At 38.3% G+C, this 20,684-nt stretch overlaps 1 protein-coding gene and 1 pseudogene across 18 annotated transcripts in view; both read right to left on the bottom strand.

Moving 5' to 3' along the window:
* The window catches only part of PHKA1 (phosphorylase kinase regulatory subunit alpha 1), a 164,507-nt gene that overhangs the window by 57,423 nt on the left and 86,400 nt on the right, over positions 1-20,684 (bottom strand). For all 18 annotated transcript variants that reach the window (XM_081566944.1, XM_081566933.1, XM_081566941.1 and 15 more), the window contains exons 15-16: positions 5,168-5,277; positions 4,080-4,224 (exon numbers count right to left, since the gene is read on the bottom strand). In XM_081566944.1, the coding sequence (XP_081423070.1) occupies positions 4,080-4,224; positions 5,168-5,277 (255 nt within the window). The remainder of the gene's footprint in view (positions 1-4,079; positions 4,225-5,167; positions 5,278-20,684) is intronic.
* LOC145536837 (large ribosomal subunit protein eL31 pseudogene) lies at positions 87-455 on the bottom strand (annotated as a pseudogene).

Raw genomic sequence — 20,684 nt, 5'->3', positions numbered from 1 at the left:
TTTGTGGGGAGGAAGATGACCTCCATGTCTTACTCTTCTGATATCTTCAACCTCTCCTCTCGAAAACATTATTTGACAATCAATGGTTAGTTCTCATCCATATAAACTGTTTGTACATTTTTGAAAGTGGTGACAGGTACACAGGTAACCAATGCATATAAGTTATTTGGTGAATCTTTATCTTCATTTTCTGGACAACTGCACATGGATATGATATTGGACATTCCTTATTCCTCCGGTCGAGACAGCTTTGTTGAACCTGGTGTCAATGCCTACATCTGGAGTTCCCAACTCCTTCATGGCAAATTTCCAGGTTTCTTTGAGTGCTTGAGGGGCACGCTTCTTGAAATACACTCCATGAATGCGCTAGTGAATCCTGATAGTGTATTCTCTGGTCACCACCTTTTGATGGTGGATCGGCCCTTCTTCTCACCACCCTTCTTTGCAGGAGTCATTCTTCTAGGCTTGGGTTGGGAAGATCTTTTCCCATGTTTTAAATAATCTTTTCTTTTCCTCAGTTGACATTCAAGGGCTGTTTATGCTCGGTGATTATTACCCTTTTCTCCATCATATGAATGGCAAATACTTTACCTACTTTATTATTTGTCTTTCAGCCTCAACCACACTTCAGTTTTGTATAAAATGTTTAGGCTAAATAAACATTTCAGTTATTATTGCTATTGATACTTCTGTTTTTGTTGTGTGACCACATACCAAGTGTCGAAAGTTTGAGATTTAAATTTAGATTTTAGTTATATTCTTCTTCCCAAACTATGGCTGTTTATGCCATTCACAACTATTGGCATTTCAATTTTGAAATCTCTTTGTCACTACAAACTCAACATGTCCCTTTACAACTGGCAAATTTCTTTAGAACTTCTCTGCTTTTATCGATGCAGCATTATTTAGCTAGTCTCTAAATGTTGGCATTATCTTGATTCATATCTCACATCTAGTCAGTCAACACCTGACTTTTGTATCTAGTCAGTCAACGCCTGACTTTTAAGGTGTTGATTAAAATGACTCTTGTGGGCTTCCCTGGTGGTTCAGTTGTAAAGAATCTGCCTGCCAATGCAGAAGACACAGGTTTAATACCTGGTCTGGGAATCTTCCACATGCCACAGAACAACTAAGCCCGTGTGCCATAACTATTAAGCCTATGCTCTAGAGCCCAGAAACCTCAAGTATTGAGCCCATGTGTTGCAGCTACTGAAGCCCGTGTGCCTTAGAGCACATGCTTTGCAACAAAAGAAGCCACCACAATGAGAAACCCACCCACCCCAAATAGAGAGTAGCCCTTGCTCACTGCAACTAGAGAAAAGGCCTCACAGCAACAAAGACCCAACACAGACATAAATAAATAAATAGCATTATAAAAAATAAAATGACTCATCTCCACCTTTCCCATTCAGTTTTTATTATCATCAGCCCAGTGTATCTTCTCATCACCTCATACTTGGATTAGTTTCCTTGATATCAGATTCTCCTAACAACAATGAAAACTGTCCCTAAATAAATATTCCTTAAACATCACTTTCATCATATTGCTCCTTGGTCAAAAATTTTTAATAGCTACAGACTTCTGAGACAATTTATTTTAGATTTCCCTGCTTATTTTCAGTCAGTTCAGTTGCTCAGTCATGTCCGACTCTTTGCGACCACATGAACTGCAGCACACCAGGCTTCCCTGTCTATCACCAACTTCTGGAGCTTAATTAAACTCAAGTCCACCGAGTCAGTGATGCCATCCAACCATCTCATCCTCTGTTTTCCCCTTTTCCTGCCTTCAATCTTTCCCAGCATCAGGGTCTTTTCCAATGAGTCAGTTCTTCACATCGGGTGGCCAAAGTATTGGAGTTCATCTTCAACATCAGTACTTCCAATGAATATTCAGGACTGATTTCCTTTAGGATGGACTGGTTGGATCTCCTTGCTGTCTAAGGGACTCTCAAGAGTCTTCTCCAACAGCACAGTTCAAAAGCATCAATTCTTCAGTGCTCAGCTTTCTTTATGATCCAACTCTCACATTCATACATGACTACTGGAAAAACCAAAGGCTTGACTATACAGACCTTTGTCGGTAAAGAAATGCCTCTGCTTTTTAATATGTTGTCTAGGTTTGTCATAGCTTTTCTTCCAAGGAGCAAGCATCTTTCAATTTCATGGCTGCAGCCACTATCTGCAGTGATTTTGGAGCCCAAGAAAATAAAGTCTGACACTGTTTCCATCGTTTCCCCATCTATTTGTCATGAAATGAGGGGACCTGATGCCATGATCTTAGCATTTTGAATGTTGAGTTTTAAGCAGGCTTTTTCACTCTCCTCTTTCACTTTCATTAAGAGGCTCTTTAGTTCCTCTTCACTTTCTGCCATCAGGGTGGTGTATCTGCATATCTGAAGTTATTGATATTTTTCCCTGCAATCTTGATTCCAGCTTGTGCTTCATCCAGGCAGGCATTTCACATGATGTACTCTGCATATAAGTTAAATAAGCAGCATGACAATATACAGCCTTGCTGTACTCCTTTCCCAATTTGGAACCAGTCTGTTGTTCCATGTCCGGTTCTAACTGTTGCTTCATGACCTGCATACAGATTTCTCAGGAGGCAGGTCAGGTGGTCTGGTATTCCCATCTCTTTAAGGTCTTCATAATCTGACCCTACCTTACTTGCCCAATTTTGTTGATACTTATACTCCAACATGGGCTTCCCTGTGGCTCAGCTGGTAAAGAATCCACCTGCAACGTGGGAGACCTGGGCTCAGTCACTGGATTGGGAAGATCCCCTGGAGAAGGGTATGGCTACCCACTCCAATATTCTGGTCTGGAGAATTACATGGACTGTATAGTCCATGGGGTTGCAAAGAGTCGGACACGACTGAGTGACTTTCGCTTCACATACTCCAACATGCAAGCTCCTCTCTATTCATCTTGGCTTCTTCACTGTCCACTCACAAGTCAAGTGCATCCCTGCCTCTCAGCTTCACCCATGGTATTTTTTTCTCTCACCTAAAGTGCCTTTCCTTCTTTTCTCCTTCCATATGAATACCACGCACCCCCAAAAGCCTGAATAAGTCCCACCTAGTAAATAAATTTTCATTAACAATTTGATCACTGTCACTATAAAATACTAATCTAATGGTTTAGTAATTCTTTATATACTGTCTTGAACTGTTTTCTATTATTTTTGTGAATTAGCTTTGCCTCTCCAATTAGACTTTATACTTTCTGAAGACAGCTCTGCGAACACAGTAGTTATTAAATGGGTATTTGATAATTGTCTTATATAAAGAAGAAAGACTACCCTACTTCCTCAACTCCAGTGCTTTTGAAGCACTTTAGAGATGTGATCAAAATCCCTAAGTCTGCCTGGACTTTGAATGATTTATGACAAAGGATTCTTCTCTAATGAAAAGGAATTCTATGTACGTTGGCAGTACAAACAGGCTTTTGGAAGCAAAAGCAGAGATACAGAAAGGAAACAGTGCTTCAGTATTGGCTCTAGTCCTCCAGGAACTGAGAGAACAATAAACCTCTCACTCAGTTTCAAGTAAGCAATGTCAGGAAGCCAAGCTAATAAAGAAAAGATAAACTGAAAGCCTTTTAACTTTTCTCTGCTAGATTTATTTCTTCAGTTAGACGAGCCTTGGAAAGAGAAGTCTGGGAATTAATCTATAAAGTCTTGGTGCTCCACTAGAGTGAGATTGTCTCTAAAATGAGTTGTATTAATAAAGTTTCTGTAAACTGGCCTAGAAACCAATTATCTAAAGTAGCCCCAAACAAGTTATTCTATTACATATCTTGAATTATAGCTCTCAAACCACCTGAAATATTCTTGTGAATTGGTTTCTTGCTACATATTTATTCGAAAACATAAGCTCCATGAGAGTAGAAACCTCATTTACCTTATTCACCCCATGTATGCCTAGTGCTTTGAAAAGTGCCTGGCACAAAACAGAAGCTTAATAAACTGCTGAAAGAATAAATGACAAAAAGCAGCTTTCTAGTGACTATGATTTTGAAGGGCTAATCACATAACTTATTCCAAAAATACATTCATTCCTTGCCTCATACAACCTTACCAAGCATGCTGTGTGAGATGGGGAAGGTGATGGTGGGCTGGCCTGTCATTCTCCAGCGGCTACAGAGATAGGAGAGGTCTGTTCTAAGCATTTCCACTATCATCTTGTTGTCTAGAGCCAGGTAGAATTGTTGCTGGTCTATAAACTAAGAAAAAGAAAAATAATAGTTTTGAATAATTAATCTCAAAACTATCAAATAATATTTTAAAATACTCATATATTCACAAAGGTGTATAAAATATCACAGAGGCAACAATACCTCCAAATTTAATGCCTAATTCTTCCCAAAGTATCTGGTGGCCTATTAGTACATATAGTTGTCTTGGACATTTTTAGTGTGCTATAGTCAACAAAGTGTTTTCAAAGACATGATTTTATTAAATTCTAACAACACAGTGAGGGCTTTTCTCCTTTTTAATAGACAAAAAGTAAGGCCAAGAGACACTGAGTAGATTAGCAAAGTTATATGACTAGCAAATGGCAAAATCAGAGATAGAATCTCTGGTCCATTATTCTTTCATCTGTACTTCAGTGCACTATTTCAGATGTAAGATAACAAATGGGAAACTTAATCTTTCTTTCCAGAAAATAGTTTCCACTCCTATACACATACATAATAAGGCTTGCTACTGTAATATGGGTAATAAACATCATGCTAATAAACAATGTATCTCATGGCTAAAACAGTACTGACATTTTTGTTTAGAAGAGGATATGAAAAATTTCTAAGCATGTATAAAGGGCCCATCTCAAAAAGAAATAGAAGATCTAATTTGGTAGCTGTATATTACCAAAAAAGACTATATTTTATATATAAAGGATACAGTATTATATTTAATCTTTAATAAAGAGTACTCACTGTTTCTGCAATACCAAGCACTACTCTTGGTAGCCACAGTCATTTGGCATAGCTCTTTGCTGCAACATCAATTCAGTACAACTCAACAAATATTTACTAAGCAGCTTAATACGTACAAGGTCCCATGGAACTCTGACACTTCTCCCAACTCCAGTAAATGCTTTATTTCTATAATGTTTCTCTTTTATTTCCATTCATCTCAATGCACATCAGAGCTCATTCCACCTACCTGTGGAGTGAAGGTAAAGATAGTTTTCCGAATGTCATAGAGTTTTGAAGTTCCAAGGACACCCATGTGTCTGTAGGGTCTTCCACTGAGTTTCATTCTACTATTGCATCCTGATATAGAATTGAGAAATGGTCAAGATATTTTCAGTGCACAAATCCTACCAGCAAACATTTTTTTGCATTAGTTTATGCTTCCTTATTGAACAAAATAAGTTCTGTGTCTCAAAGGTAATGTCCATGTCATGTACCAGGCCATACTAAGCACCATGGGCTTTCCAAGAGAAAGAATAGGCAGTTATCTGTGTTCTTAAAACAAATTATGCTCTTATAAAAAAGTCAAATCATCTACATGAGATAAGAATGCATATAAAAATTAATATTTCTATGAATTATAGAATGATATTACCAATATTCATACATTGAATTTCCTTAAAGCTCATGAAAAGTACAAAAGCTATTCTGATTATCAGACTTAACAGTATAAACTACGCTTCAAGAAAGCTGAACAAAAACCTCATCAGTTTAAAGATGGCAAACTAAACTGGAAAAAGTGAAATAAGAGTGCATCTTGATCTCCTTCAATAGCATACTACTGACACATTTTATTCAATGGGACAACACATTTTATCCAAATAAATCAAGATATTTTAATAATCTTGTATCTGATAGGAAACTTGGTGGACCCTTAGAGTAAAATTTACTTTACAGAGGAGTTATTTTGAAAACTAGAAAAAGGGGGAAGACTTAAACTATCAGCTACAAAAGTCAGGCACAATTTTAATAAAAATATAAATATACACATTGTGTGTCTCAATATCTTGTGTGTGTATATATACACATATGTATGTGTGTACACACACTGTGCACATTCACACACACATCCACCTTATTTCTTTGAGTATAAGATGTCGTTTTTTTAATAGTTTAGCATTCTGAAATTAGAATATATCTGATAATTGATGTCTATGTTAAATGCAGTTGCATTTCTTTTTGTCTTTCAAAAGGCAATTATAATATCAATAACTCTTATAATGAGGAAACATTTCATTTATTCACACACATTTTTTCCTTTTATAACAAAGGACAGCATGATACACATTGCTCTCAAACCCTTTTTACCCAGAATATATATTAAATATCCTTTCATAACAGTACTAACAGAATTAGTACCACTTTTTGGGGGGTGGGGGGCTGTAACCCATTTTTCTTAGGGATTTCATTTTGTCTCCTCTTTATCCTACATATGATACCTAACAAATATGCCACTTTTTTAGTGTTGCTTCACTCTTAGGGACAGAACCAGAGAGCTATCAATGCCTTTGGCCATATACCAGGGTCCACTCTATAAAGCACACATTTTACCTGAGATTGATATCACAAGCAGGTTTATCTACTGTTCCTTCCATTTTGTTTCTTTTTATTGTATTATGGTAAAATATACATAAAATTTACCATTTTAACTGTTCAGTGACATTAAATACATTTGCAATGTTGTACAACTATCACTTCCACCCATCTTTAGAAATTTTTCATTTTCCCAAACTGAAACTATAACCATTAAACAATAACTCCCCAGGCTCCCCTCCTTCCAGTCCCTGGCAATCACCATTCTTTCTGTCTCAATGAATTTGCTTACTCTAGATACCTCATATATGTAAAGTCATACAATATCCTTTTGTGATTGGCCTATTCCACTTAGAATAATGTCTGAAGTTTCATCCATTTTATAGTGTCAAAATTTTATCCTTTTTTAAGGCTGAATAATACTCCATTGTATGCATATAACACATTTTGTTTATCTTTTCATCCATCAATGGATGCTAGGTTCTTTTTTTCAAAATTGCTTACAGTATAATATACATGAAGTTAAACACATGAACCTTAAATATAAAATTTGATGAATTTTTACATAGAAACACACAACCCAAATCAGGATATGAAACATTACTAGTCCTGCATTAGCCTCTTTTGTGCCCCTTCATAGGTATTAATATCCTATGGGCCTCAAAGTTAACCACCATTAAAACTTCAAATACAAGTAAGTATGATTTGTCCATTTTTGAGCTTTATACTAATAGCATCATACATTATCTAGTTTTTGCATCTGGTTTCTTTTACTCAACATTGTGTCTATAAGATTCATCCATATTTTTGTACTTAGAATTAGTTCATTCTTTTTCATTGCTATATACATTCAATGTATGAATACATCATTATTTATTCATTCACTTGTTGACAGACATTTGAATTTTTCTTCCAGTTTTTTGTTATCATTTAAAGTTCCTATGAACATTCTTGTTGTGTGGGAATTCCCAAAGATCACTTCTAGGTTTGGTGATTCACAGGACACAGCATCAGTTCAGTTCAGTCCCTCAGCCGTGGCCGACTCTTTGCAACCCCATGGACTGCAGCACACCAGGCTTCCCTGTCCATCACCAACTCCTGGAGCTTGCTCAAACTCATGTTCATCGAGTTGGTGACGCCATCCAACCATCTCATCCTCTGTTGTCCCCTTCTCCACCTGCCTTCAATCTTTCCCAGCATCAGGGTCTTTTCTAATGAGTCAGTTCTTCGCATCAGGTGGCCAAATTATTGGGGTTTCAGCTTCAGCATCAGTCCTTCCAATGAATATTCAGGATTGATTTACTTTAGGATCAACTGGTTTGATCTCCCTGCAGTCCAAGGAACTCTTAAGAGTCTTCTCCAACATAACAGTTCAAAAGCATCAATTCTTTAGCACTCAGCTTTCTTTATAGTCCAACTCTCACATCCATACATGACTACTGGAAAAACCATAGCTTTGACTAGATGGACTTTTGTTGGCAAAGGACTCAGCATAGATCTATACTAATGGTAAGGTTTATTACAGCAAAAGGATACAAAGCAAAATCAGCAAAGAAAAAACATGCATGACCAAAGTCCAGAGGAAACCAGGCACAAGCTTGTAAGAGTCCTCTTCCTAGTGGAGTTGCACAACACATTTAATTTCTCCAGCATCATATTTTGACAAAATGTATGAAATGTCTACTAAGGAAGCTCATTAGAGATTCAGTGTCCAGTGTTTGTTTTTATTAGGGGCTGGTAGCACAGGCACCCTCTGCCTAGCATGTACCAAAACTCCAAACTCCACCTTCTGGTCTCTTGGCCAAGATGTCTTTTTCATAAGGACTTGACACAGCAGACTGAGACCAACCTGCCATATTGTCCTCAGTTATATCTTCAGGGGTCTTATATTGAGCAGATAAAACAAATCTATCAACATAAACAAGTACCTTCAAAAGCCAGTTGGTTTCCTCCTTAAGTTTCCATTAAAAAAAATTTTTTTAAACCAGCTTGAAGCATCAATTCAGGCACAACACAAGCCTGGTCAGTAAACTGAAGCTGACCTGAATGCCTTCCAGTGCTGAGGCAGTGCCAGGATAGTCAAGGCTCACTGACAAGTACAATGCCAGAGGGCATATGCAGTATCACTGGACAAAAATAGTTTATAATAATTAGGGTATCCCAAGCAGGACATACATTAATTAGGCAGCCTAATGTGGCTGATCTCCTACTGTGAAGCTTCCTGCCTTAGTGTTTCCAATCCAGTCCATAAAATTCAGTTCAGAATTTGGTTTCAATGGGACTGTTTTCTGAAGGTAGCTGGATCCAAACAATTTTGTTTTTTCAGGGCACCAGTTCATCTGCCTTGCAAGTGTGGATGACATGTGGAGGTGCTGAGTGGAAGGCAGAGGAGCTGGAGCCATCCCCTGCTGTCTCATAGTTAGCTCTGTCAGATCTGACTCTGGGATTAGCAGTCAATTTGAACTCAAAGCACTCTCAGCAGCAGGGAAGACAACACATGCTTTTATTATGGAGAAGAGGAAAGCTTCCAGGAATTTCAGAATTTCCAGTTCTAAAAATCAAAGATCATTAATGGCCTCACCCTTCACTCATGCCTCCTCAGGTGTTTTTTCTCCACTGTTACAAAATCTGTGTGTCCCATTTAGCAGTTATAGTTGTACAATCATCCTCTCCTCTTATCCAGACCTTTTGTCTAGAAGATTTGTATGTAAGAAGTTTAAAAGCATTTTCATAGGCAAACATGTTAAAATAACTTAATCAGAAAGATATATCATGTCCAGGAATTGGTTAAGATGAAATTCTGAATTTTCAAATGTTTTAAAATTGGGTTTTCATACTTCCCATTTCTTTCACCCTGATCAATTATCCAGTGAGCAGCCTAGAAAAGATCATTCTTTTTATGTGGACAGCTACATTTAATAAGCATACTGCCTTATATATGTTTATGTATCAGGGGGAAGGAGAAGGAAGTAGAGTCAGGCTAACAGTCTATTTTAAGCTGTAACTAATCTAGAAAGTCAAACATGATCATCAACAGCAGGGACACAGGCTCAGGAAGGATCAAGAGTTTCATCTGAGAGGAATGGTGGAGGATGTCATATTCCCTATCATATGCCCTCCCCCAATATGCAGCTTTCACAGAAATCACGTTAGGAATGTAACCAGCTTTTGTATTAGAAATATAGAGCCAATCAGAGGATCAATTTCAGATAGTCCCATCAGAAAATAAGACTTTTCCCTTGGCCATCTGCAACTCAACTGACTCAAATGGTCCAGCCAGCATCAGGGGTAGTTTTACAATTTAGGATCGTAAGAAGGATGATCCAAATCTGCAACAATCCAAGTCTGAATTCATTTAAACCTCACATAGTTCATTTAGAGTTCATTTAGACTGTGCCTGCTTTCAGTTCAGCACATTTGGTGCTGATGTGGGAATAGTCTATAGCAGACCTTATTAGGTTTCAACTGAGTCAGATCCACGGAATTAGAATCGGTAAATTTAGGATGCCAACAGAACTTTTCTTAGGCAGCAGCAAAGCTGAGATGGTACAGGGCTGGTCAACCACGGTTTAAGTCCAAGTCCAAGCCCAAGTGACAAATAAGACTCTCCCAGGCTCTTCTTGGGAGAAGGCAATGGCACCCCACTCCAGTACCCTTGGCTGGAAAATCCCATGGATGGAGGAGCCTGGTAGGCTACAGTCCATGGGGTCGCTAGGAGTCGGAGACGACTGAGCGGCTTCACTTTCAATTTTCATTTTCATGCATTGGAGAAGGAAATGGCAACCCACTCCAGTGTTCTTGCCTGGAGAATCCCAGGGACGGCAGAGCCTGGTGGGCTGCCGTCTATGGGGTTGTGCAGAGTCGGACATGACTAAAGCGACTTAGCAGCAGCAGCAGCAGCAGCAGCAGCAGCAGCAGCAGTAGGCTCTTCTTATTGTGCCTTACATTCCAAATTAACAGAGTCAAAAATGTGCACAAGAGGATGAAAAAAGAATCAGCCTAGTAAGAGTTACACATTTGATTTCACAACTAAAAACTTTTTAAACTCAAAAAGTGTATTTTCATCTGAAGACTGCCTCTCTTTTCATGTTGTCTTCCTTCTTCTTGAAACTCCAATAGTAAAAAAATGATAGCAAAAATTATTAGTTATGAAGACTAGTTTTATTTCCAATAATCAAAGAGTTTGAATTCCAATCTGCTCACTGGCAGCAAAAAGTAAGATAGTTGTATCCCACTGATGTTCTTTTTTCTTTTTGCAACTTTTCCTGACAGAAATGATCCCTCTAGCTTTATGAGGCTACAAGAACATAACATTTTACATCAGTGTCTATCATACACCCAGATGCAATAGCCACAATATACAAAGCCACTTTTAAAAGTTCCTCCTTTCCCCACTTTGCCCAAGTTTTCTCAAACCTTGAACAAAAAATCCAGCATTTACAGGCTTACTGTTGTAGCTGCAGGGAGATCCCTGTTGAAATGTAGGAGTAGGAGTAGAAGGCTGCGGTAGCAGTGGCTAGAGTGTTTTTCTCCCTTTGATATTTTGTTTATAAAATTTTGCTCCAGCTCTAGGAAGTGATGGGGCAATAGATGGGGAAACAACGGAAACGGTGACAGACTTAATTTTGTTGGGCTCCAAAATCACTGCAGATGGTGACTGCAGTCACAAAATTTAAAGACACTTGCTCCTTGGAAGAAAAGATATGATAAACCTAGACAGCATATTAAAAAGCAGAGACATTACTTTGCCTACAAAGGTCCATATAGTCAAAGCTATGGTTTTTCTAGTAGTCATGTATGGATGGGAGAGTTGGACCATAAAGAAGGCTGAGCACCAAAGAATTGATGCTTTTGAACTGTGGTTTTGGAAAAGATTCTTGAGAATCCCTTAGATTGCAGGAAATCAAACAAGTCAATTCTAAGGGAAATCAGTCCTGAATATTCATTGGAAGGACTGATGCTGAAGCTGAAGTTCCAATACTTAGGCCTCCTGATGCGAAGAGCCGACTCATTAGAAAAGACCCTGATGCTGGGAAAGATTGAAGGCAGGAGAAGGGGACAACAGAGGATGAGATGGTTGGGTGGCATCACTAACTCAAGGGACATGAGTTTGAGCAAGCTCTGGGAGATGGTGAAGGACAGGGAAGCCTGGCGTGCTGCAGTCTATGGGGTCACGAAGAGTTGGAGATGTCTGAGGGACGGAACAACAACAACTGGGAAGTGACTTAATCTCACCACCCACCCCCCAACCACACACACATGAACAAAAAGAAAACAAACTTTTCAAGACTTTGGCCCATTCTGAGTTCACCTTTGGGAATGTTTGGACCCTGTTCCTCCAGCCTGGAGGAGAAAATAAAAATAAAAGGCACCCAGGTTGCACTTTTCCCTCTCACTTTAGCCATTGTGTCCAAAAGTAGCCAGAGGATGCTTCCAGCCAACTCTCTTGGAGTTGGATCTAACATTTTAAAATTCCATAGGGTAACTTTTACCTCCTCCAACAGATAGCAGCTCAACTACTTTTTTATACCACAGATAATTCCATAGATACCCCGTACCACAGTTTTGTCATCCTCTACCATCCTTTTCTCAAACAATGTTTTTGCCATATTTAAGTGAATTAAGGTCATGCTAGACAATCCCATCACTGTCACCAATATGTTGGGAGTCCTGAAAATCATCCCAGATTTGGTGATGATGTGACTCATAGGCAGAGGACTCGTGGGACTCAGCAAATAGTCATACTTGGGGCTAATATTTATTATAAAGACACAAGGCAAAATCAGTAAAGGGAAAAAATGTGCATGGGGCAAAGTCTAAAGGAAACCAGGAACAAGCTTTCAAGATCCTGTCCCAGTAGTCACACACCACATGCTTAATTCTTCCAGCATCACACATGTGTTGTGACAACATGTGTGAAGTGCTGCCTATCAGCAGTAGAGACTCAGTACCCAATGGTTTTTAAAGTACTGGTCACATGAGCACCCTCTACCTGGCCTGCACCAAAACTCTAGACTCTTAGAAGGAAATCAGGTGTTCAGCATAAGCCATGTTGTTTGCTCAACTTAGAGAAAATAATCCTTATCAGTTAGGGGATGGTGGAAACCCTTCCTAAATCCGAGTCTTCAGATGCCAGCCAAGAGCCAACTTTGCAAGCAGGCCTTTCTAAGGATAGCATTTCTGACCTGTCAGGTTAACTCTTTGCTGCACATTGTCCATGTCTTTCAGAGCATATATGTATACATTTCTGTTGAGTATACACCCAGCAGTGGAAGTGATAGGCCCAGGGAATGTGTATGTTCAGTTTTTTTAATAGCTGCCTGTTGAATTGATACCTTACCATCAAAAAATGCTATTCATTATTTCTATTAATATTTTTTTACCTTTAGTATACTTTGTCTGATATTAGTACAGTTTCACCAGCTTCAGTTTGTTTATTATTGCATGGTATATTGTTTTCTATACTTTTGTTTTCAACCTGTGTCCTTTTCAGGTGAAACTCCTTTCTGTAGTATGTTGCTGGATTTTGCTTTATTATGCAACTTGACAATCTCTGTCTTTTAATTGAAATACTTAGCCCATTTATATTTAATATATTTACTGGATATTTGGATTTAAATCTTACATATTACTTCTTGATTTCCATTTGCCTCATTTATTCCTTATTTCTCTTTTTTTGCCTTGCTTTAGATTAAACAAGAATTTTATTGTATCATTTCCCCTACATCAACTTGTTAGACATTCTTTTACTATTCTTTTAATAGTTACTACAGAGAAGCTATTCTCAACTAGATTCCACCAGAGATTTAATTCTCTAAATATTCACTGAATATATTAACTTATCTTCCTTGTATTTAAAATGGAGGTGGGAGAGGGGTTCAGGATGGGGAACACATGTAAACCCATGGCTGATTCATGTCAATGTATGGCAAAAACCACTACAATATTGTAAAGTAATTAGCCCCCAACTAAAATAAATAAATTTATTAAAAAAAAAAGAAAATGACTATACTACCCAATCTACAGATTCAATGCAATTTCCATAAAATTATCAAAGACATTTTTCACAGAACTAGAACAAAAAATTTTATAATTTGTATTGAAACCCAAAAGATGCCAAATAGCTAAAGTAATGTTGAGAAAGAAGAATGTAGCTGGAAGAATCAACCTTCCTGACGTAAGACTATACTGCAAAGCTATAGTAATCAAGACAGCACAGTACTGGCACAAAAATAGAAATATAGATCAATGGAACAAGATAGAAAGCACAGAGATAAACCCACACACCTTTGGGCACCTTATCTTTGACAAAGGAGAAAAGAATATACAATGGAGAAAAGACAGCCTCTTCAATAAGTGGTGCTGGGAAATCTGGACAGCTACATGTAAAAGAATGAAATTAGAACACTTCTTAACATCATGTATAAAGATAAGTTCAAAATGGATTAAAGACCTAAATATAAGACCAGAAACTATAAAACTCTTAGAGGAAAAAAAAAACATTGGTAGAACATTCTTGGACATAAATCACAGTAAGATCCTCTTTGACCTACTTCCTGGGTCGGTCCTTTGTTTTAATGGAAGTAAAAACAAAAATAGACAAATGGGACCTAATTAAGCTTAAAAGCTTTCACCCTGCAAAAGCAAACTATAACAAGATGAAAAGACAACCCTCAGAATGGAAGAAAATAACTGCCAATTAAGCAACTGACAAAGGATTATTCATCTCCAAAATATACAAGCAGTTCACGCAGCTCAATATCAGAAAAACAAGCAACCCAATCAGAAAATGGGCAGAACACCTAAACAGACATTTCTCCAAAGAAAACACACAGATGGCTAATAAATATAAGAAAAGATGCTAAACATCAGTCATTGTTAGAGAAATGCAAATTAAAACTACAATGAAGTAACATGACATATCAGTCAGATAGCCACCATCAAAAAATCTGCAAACAGAACCGACGATGACTAGTGGTGTGTCTAGGCCTCCTGGGGCCAGGTTGACCACAACAAAGAAAGCACCACAAGAACCACCAGAAATCTACAGTGATACAGTGTTCCCATCCCTGCAGTCCACTGCCAAGCATGTAGAAAGCAGGAAATACTGAGACTTTGTGAGTGTTAACTACCTCAGATTTGCTGCACTCGTTGTGGATTTCATGTGGATCACAACTTCTGGATAAAAAGACTGCAGATATTAAGTGTCGATGTGAAACTCGAAATCAGCTCTACTGGATTCCTATCAGAAAGCTTGCAGAAAGTCAGCCATCTGGGTTCTGATCTGCTATAAAAGATGAAGATTTAAGTGACCTTAATTAAGCTGTCCTGTGCCCCATCCATAAGGATTTCTCTGTAGTAGGTTGTGGCTGGATTAGACTCCCTGGAACATTGCACTCTCAAGAGAACTGATGTGTTTGGATAATCTGTGGAGGGTTTCAATTTATAATTTAGACTTTGAGTTGTATCCTGAGATAACCACAAATTGAATTCAACCAAACTTGGGTCACCAAGTGGCAAAAGGGGTAGGAGGGAATAATCTTATTTCTTTTAGTAATTTTTTATTTGGGTAGTGCTTTTTCTGTGTTTCATATTAAAGTTTTTTTGTTTTGGAAAAAAAATAAATAAAAAAATAAAATGGAACTAGTGTCCACCACCCTTGGGAGAATGGAAAAAAATTTTTTCTGTAGGGCTTAATTATGTCATGAACTCTTGCTTGAGAAAAATTGCCCTAGAGAGTGAAGCATACATCCTTGACTGATTAGAGTCTATGTTAAATTAGTGCTTTTACCACTTCTTGAACAATGCAAGAATCTTATAACAGACTTCATTCACATCCTGCCTTTTATTTATTACAATTTCTGTCATTTATTTAATCTCTACTTTTATTTTATCCATAAAGTATTATTATTAGTGTTGTTTCAAACAGTCCATTTTTTTAAAAGTTGCTCAGTCATGTCAGACTCTTTGCGACCACATGGACTATACAGTCCATGAAATTCTCCAGACCAGAATACTGGAGTGGGTAGCTTTTCTCTTCTCCAGGGGATCTTCCCAACCCAGGGATTGAATCCAGGTCTCCCATATTGCAGGTGGTTTCTTTACCAGCTGAGCTACAAGGGAAGCCCAAGAATACAGGAGTGGGTAGCCTATCCCTTCTCCAGGGGATCTTCCCAACCCAGGAATCGAACTGGGGTCTCCTGCATTGCAGGTGGATTATTTACCAACTGAGCTATCAGGGAAGCCCAATGCAAGAATCTTACAACAGACTTCATTCACATCCTGCCATTTATTTATTTATTACTATTTCTGTCATTTACTTCATTTCTACTTTTATTTTATCCATGAAGTATTGTTGTTAGTGTTGTTTTAAACAGTCAATAGTCTTTTATATTTACACTTTCCGTTTCTCTTTCTTCTGTCTGTGATCACTGTTCTTCTGCCAGAGTTCCCTTTAATGTTTCTTTTAGTGTGAGTCTGCTAGTAACACATTCTCAGTTTTTACTTATCTGAACATGCCTTTACTGCCAAATTCAGACTTAAATTGAAGAAAGTAGGGAAAACCACTAGACCATTTAGGTATGACCTAAATCAAATCCCTTGCAATTATACAGTGGAAGTGACAAATAGATTCAAGGGATTAGATCTGATAGACAGAGTGCCTGAATAACTGTGGATGGAGGTTCGTGACATTGTACAGGAGGCAGTGATCAAGACCATCTCCAAGAAAAAGAAATGCAAAAAGGCAAAATGGTAGTCTGAGGAGGCCTTACAAATAGCTAGCTGAGAAAAGAAGAGAAGCGAAAGGCAAAGGAGAAAAGGAAAGATATACCCAGCTGAATGCAGACTTCCAAAGAATAGCAAGGAGAGATAAGAAAGCCTTCCTCAGTGTTTTATAGTTTTCTATATATAAGCCTTTTGTTTCTTTAGGTAGATATATTCCTAAATATTTTATTCTTTTTGTTGCAATGGTGAATGGTATTGTTTCCTTAATTTCTCTTTCTGTTTTCTCATTATTGGAGTATAGGAATGCAAGGGATTTCTGTGTGTTAATTTTATATCCTGCAACTTTACTATATTCATTGATCAACTCTAGTAATTTTCTAGTAGAGTCTTTAGTGTTTTCTATGTAGAGGATCATGTCATCTGCAAACAGTGAGAGTTTTACTTCTTCTTTTCCTATCTGTATTCCTTTTATTTCTTTTTCAGCTCTGATTGCTGTGGCCAAAACTTCCAAAACTATGTTGAATAGTAGTGGTGAAAGTGGGCATCCTTGCCTTGTTCCTGACTTTAGGGGAAATGCTTTCAATTTTTCACCATTGAGGATAATGTTTGCTTTTGCACAACAAAGGAAACTATAAACAAGGTGAAAAGACAGCCTTCAGAATGGGAGAAAATAATAGCAAATGAAGCAACAGACAAACAATTAATCTCAAAAATATACAAGCAACTTCTGCAGCTGAATTCCCGAAAAATAAACGACCCAATCAAAAAATGGGCCAAAGAACTAAACAGACATTTCTCCAAAGAAGACATACAGATGGCTAACAAACACATGAAAAGATGCTCAACATCACTCATTATTAGAGAAATGCAAATCAAAACCACAATGAGGTATCATTTCACACCAGTCAGAATGGCTGCTATCCAAAAGTCTACAAGCAATAAATGCTGGAGAGGGTGTGGAGAAAAGGGAACCCTCTTACACTGTTGGTGGGAATGCAAACTAGTACAGCCACTATGGAGAACAGTGTGGAGATTCCTTAAAAAACTGGGAATAGAACTGCCATATGACCCAGCAATCCCACTGCTGGGCATATACACCGAGGAAACCAGAATTGAAAGAGACGCGTGTACCCCAATGTTCATCGCAGCACTGTTTACAATAGCCAGGACATGGAAGCAACCTAGATGTCCATCAGCAGACGAATGGATAAGGAAGCTGTGGTACATATACACAACGGAATATTACTCAGCCATTAAAAAAAATACATTTGAATCGGTTCTACTGAGATGGATGAAACTGGAGCCCATTATACAGAGTGAAGTAAGCCAGAAAGAAAAACAACAATACAGTATACTAATGCATATATATGGAATTTGAAAGATGGTAACGATAACCCTATATGCGAGACAGAATAAGAGACACAGATGCATGGAACAATTTTATGGACTCTGAGGGAGAAGGTGAGGGTGGGACGTTCTGGGAGAATAGCATTGAAACATGTATATTATCATATGTGAAACAGAACACCATTGCATGTTCGATGCATGTGACAAGGGCTCAGGGCCGGGGCAATGGGATGATCCAGAAGGATGGGATGGGGAGGGAGGTGGGTGGGGGGTCCAGGAAGGGGAACACATGTAAACCCATGGCTGATTCATGTCAATGTATGGCAAAAACTATTACAATATTGTAAAGTAATTAGCCCCCAACTAAAATAAATAAATTTATAAAAAAAAAAAAAAAAGAAATATTAATAGAAGTTAGCCAGAGAAAAGGAGGGGTGTTAAAATTCCATTAGGCAGAAAGTCCTGACCAATTAAACCTACAGAGATTAGAGAAAGCCTTAAATATTCAGGATTATCTTTTGGTGTCCTGAATATTTTGATATTTGGAGCATGATGTGGAAATAAGCCAGAGCAGAAGGATATAGCTGGAAACGTGTACAGGAGTCAGATTATTTTCTTTCTTTCATTGTCAGTAGTGCTACTAACATCTCCTTTTGCCTGTTATTCTTATTTTGAACATAACAAAATGCTATTTCATCATTGAAATTAGGAATTGATCAGAGCTGTTTATTAATGCTAGCTACTTTCTAACCAGTTAAGATGATCTCTCTGTTATACTTAAAATCTTACCAAGAGTTGGAAAAGCTGAGAGAGAAAATTCTAGAGACACTTTTTGAAAAGAACACCATTGGACTCTGTAGGAGAAGGCAAGGGTGGGATGATTTGTGAGAATAGCATTGAAACATGTGTATTATCATATGTGAAATAGATCGCCAATCCAGGTTCGATGCATGAGGCAGAGTTCTCAGGGCTGGTGCACTGGGATGACCCTGAGGGATGGGATGGGGAGGGAGGTGAGAGGGGGGTTCAGGATGGGGAACACATGTACACCCATGGCTGGTTCATGTGAATGTATGGCAAAAACCACTACAATATTGTAAAATAATTAGCCTCCAATTAAAATTTAAAAGAAAAATTAAAAATTAAAATTAAAAAAAAAAAAAAAGAAAGCCTTCCTCAGGGATCAATGCAAAGAAATAGAGGAAAACAATAGAATGGAAAAGACTATAGGTCTCTTCAAGAAAATTAGAGATACCAAGGGAACATTTCATGCAAAGATGGGCACAATAAAGCACAGAAATGGGATGGACCTAACAGAAGCAGAAGATATTAAGAAGAGGTGGCAAGAATACACGGAAGAACTATAAAAAAAAAAAAAAATCTTCATGACCCAGATAACCATGATGGTGTGATCACTCACCTAGAGCCAGACATCCTGGAATGCAAAGTCAAGTGGGCCTTAAGAAGCATCACTACAAACAAAGCTAGTGGAGGTGATGGAATTGCATCTGAGCTATTTCAAATCCTAAAAGATGATGCTGTGAAAGTGCTGCACTCAATATGCCAGCAAATTTGGAAAACTCAGCAGTGGCCACAGGACTGGAAAAGGTCAGTTTTCATTCCAATGCCAAAGAAAGGCAATGCCAAAGAATATTCAAAACACAATTGCACTCATCTCACACACTAGCAAAGTAATGCTCAAAATTCTCCAAGCCAGGCTTCAACAGTTCATGAACCATGAACTTCCAGACGTTCAAGATGGATTTAGAAAAGGCAGAGGAACCAGAGATCAAATTGCCAACATCCTTTGGATCATCGAAAAAGCAGGATAATTCCAGAAAAATATCTACTTCTGCTTCATTGACTACACTAAAGCCTTTGACTCTGTGGATCACAACAAACTGTGGAAAATTCTTCAAGAGATGAGAATACAAGACCACCTGACCCGCCTCCTGAGAAATCTGTATGCAGGTCAAGAAGCAACTGTTAGAACTGGACATGGAACAACAGATTGGTTCCAAATAGGGAAAGGGGTATGTCAAGGCTGTATATTGTCACCCTGCTTATTTAACTTACATGCAGAGTACATCATGAGAAATGCTGGACTGGATGAAACACAAGCTAGAATCAAGATTGCCAGGAGAAATATCAATAACCTCAGATATGCAGATGATGCCACACTGATGGCAGAAATAGAAGAAGAACTAAAGAGCCTGTTGATGAAGGTGAAAGAGGAGAGTGAAAAAGTTGGCTTAAAACTCAACATTCAGAAAACCAAGATCATGGCATCTGGTCCCATCACTTCACGGCAAATAGATGGGGAAACAGTGGCAGACTTTATTTTCCTGGGCTCCAAAATCACTGCACATGGTGACTGCAGCCATGAAATTAAAAGACACTTGCTCCTTGGAAGAAAAGCTATGACCAACCTAGACAGCATATTAAAAAGCAGACATTACTTTACGAACAAAGGTCCATCTAGTCAAAGCTATGGTTTCTCCAGTAGTCGTGTATGGATGGGAGAGTTGAACTATAATGAAAGCTGAGCGCCGAAGAATTGATGCTGTTGAATTGTGGTGTTGGAGAAGACTCTTGAGAGTCCCTTAGACAGCAAGGAGATCCAACCAGTCCATCTTAAAGGAAATCATTTCTGAATATTCATTGGAAAGACTGATGCTGATACTGAGGCTCCAATACTTTGACCACCTTATGTGAAGAACTGACTTATTGGAAAAGACCCTGATGCTAGGAATGATTGAAGGCAGGAGGAGAAGGGGACCAGAGAGGATGAGATGGTTGGATGGCATCACCAACTCAATGGACATCAGTTTGAGTAAGCTCCGGGAGTTGGTGATGGACAGGGAAGCCTGGTGTGCTGCAGTCCACGGGGTTGCAAAGAGTTGGACACGACTGAGCGATTAAACTGAACTGTACTGAACTGAACATGTGTTAGCATCACCTTTATTTATGAAGGATATTTTCACTGGGTATAGAATTATAGTATGGCAGTTATTTACTCTCAGTAATTTATAAGTGACCTTCGGTTGTTCTGTGGAGTTTGTTGGTTTTGTTGAACAGTCAGCTGTACACTTGATCATTGT

This window comes from Giraffa tippelskirchi, chromosome X (assembly GCF_054371585.1).
Source record: "Giraffa tippelskirchi isolate mGirTip1 chromosome X, T2T-mGirTip1v1.2.pri, whole genome shotgun sequence".
Taxonomy (NCBI): domain Eukaryota; kingdom Metazoa; phylum Chordata; class Mammalia; order Artiodactyla; family Giraffidae; genus Giraffa; species Giraffa tippelskirchi.
Note: the sequence above shows the minus strand (reverse complement) of the source record. Positions and strands in the feature narration are given on the sequence as shown.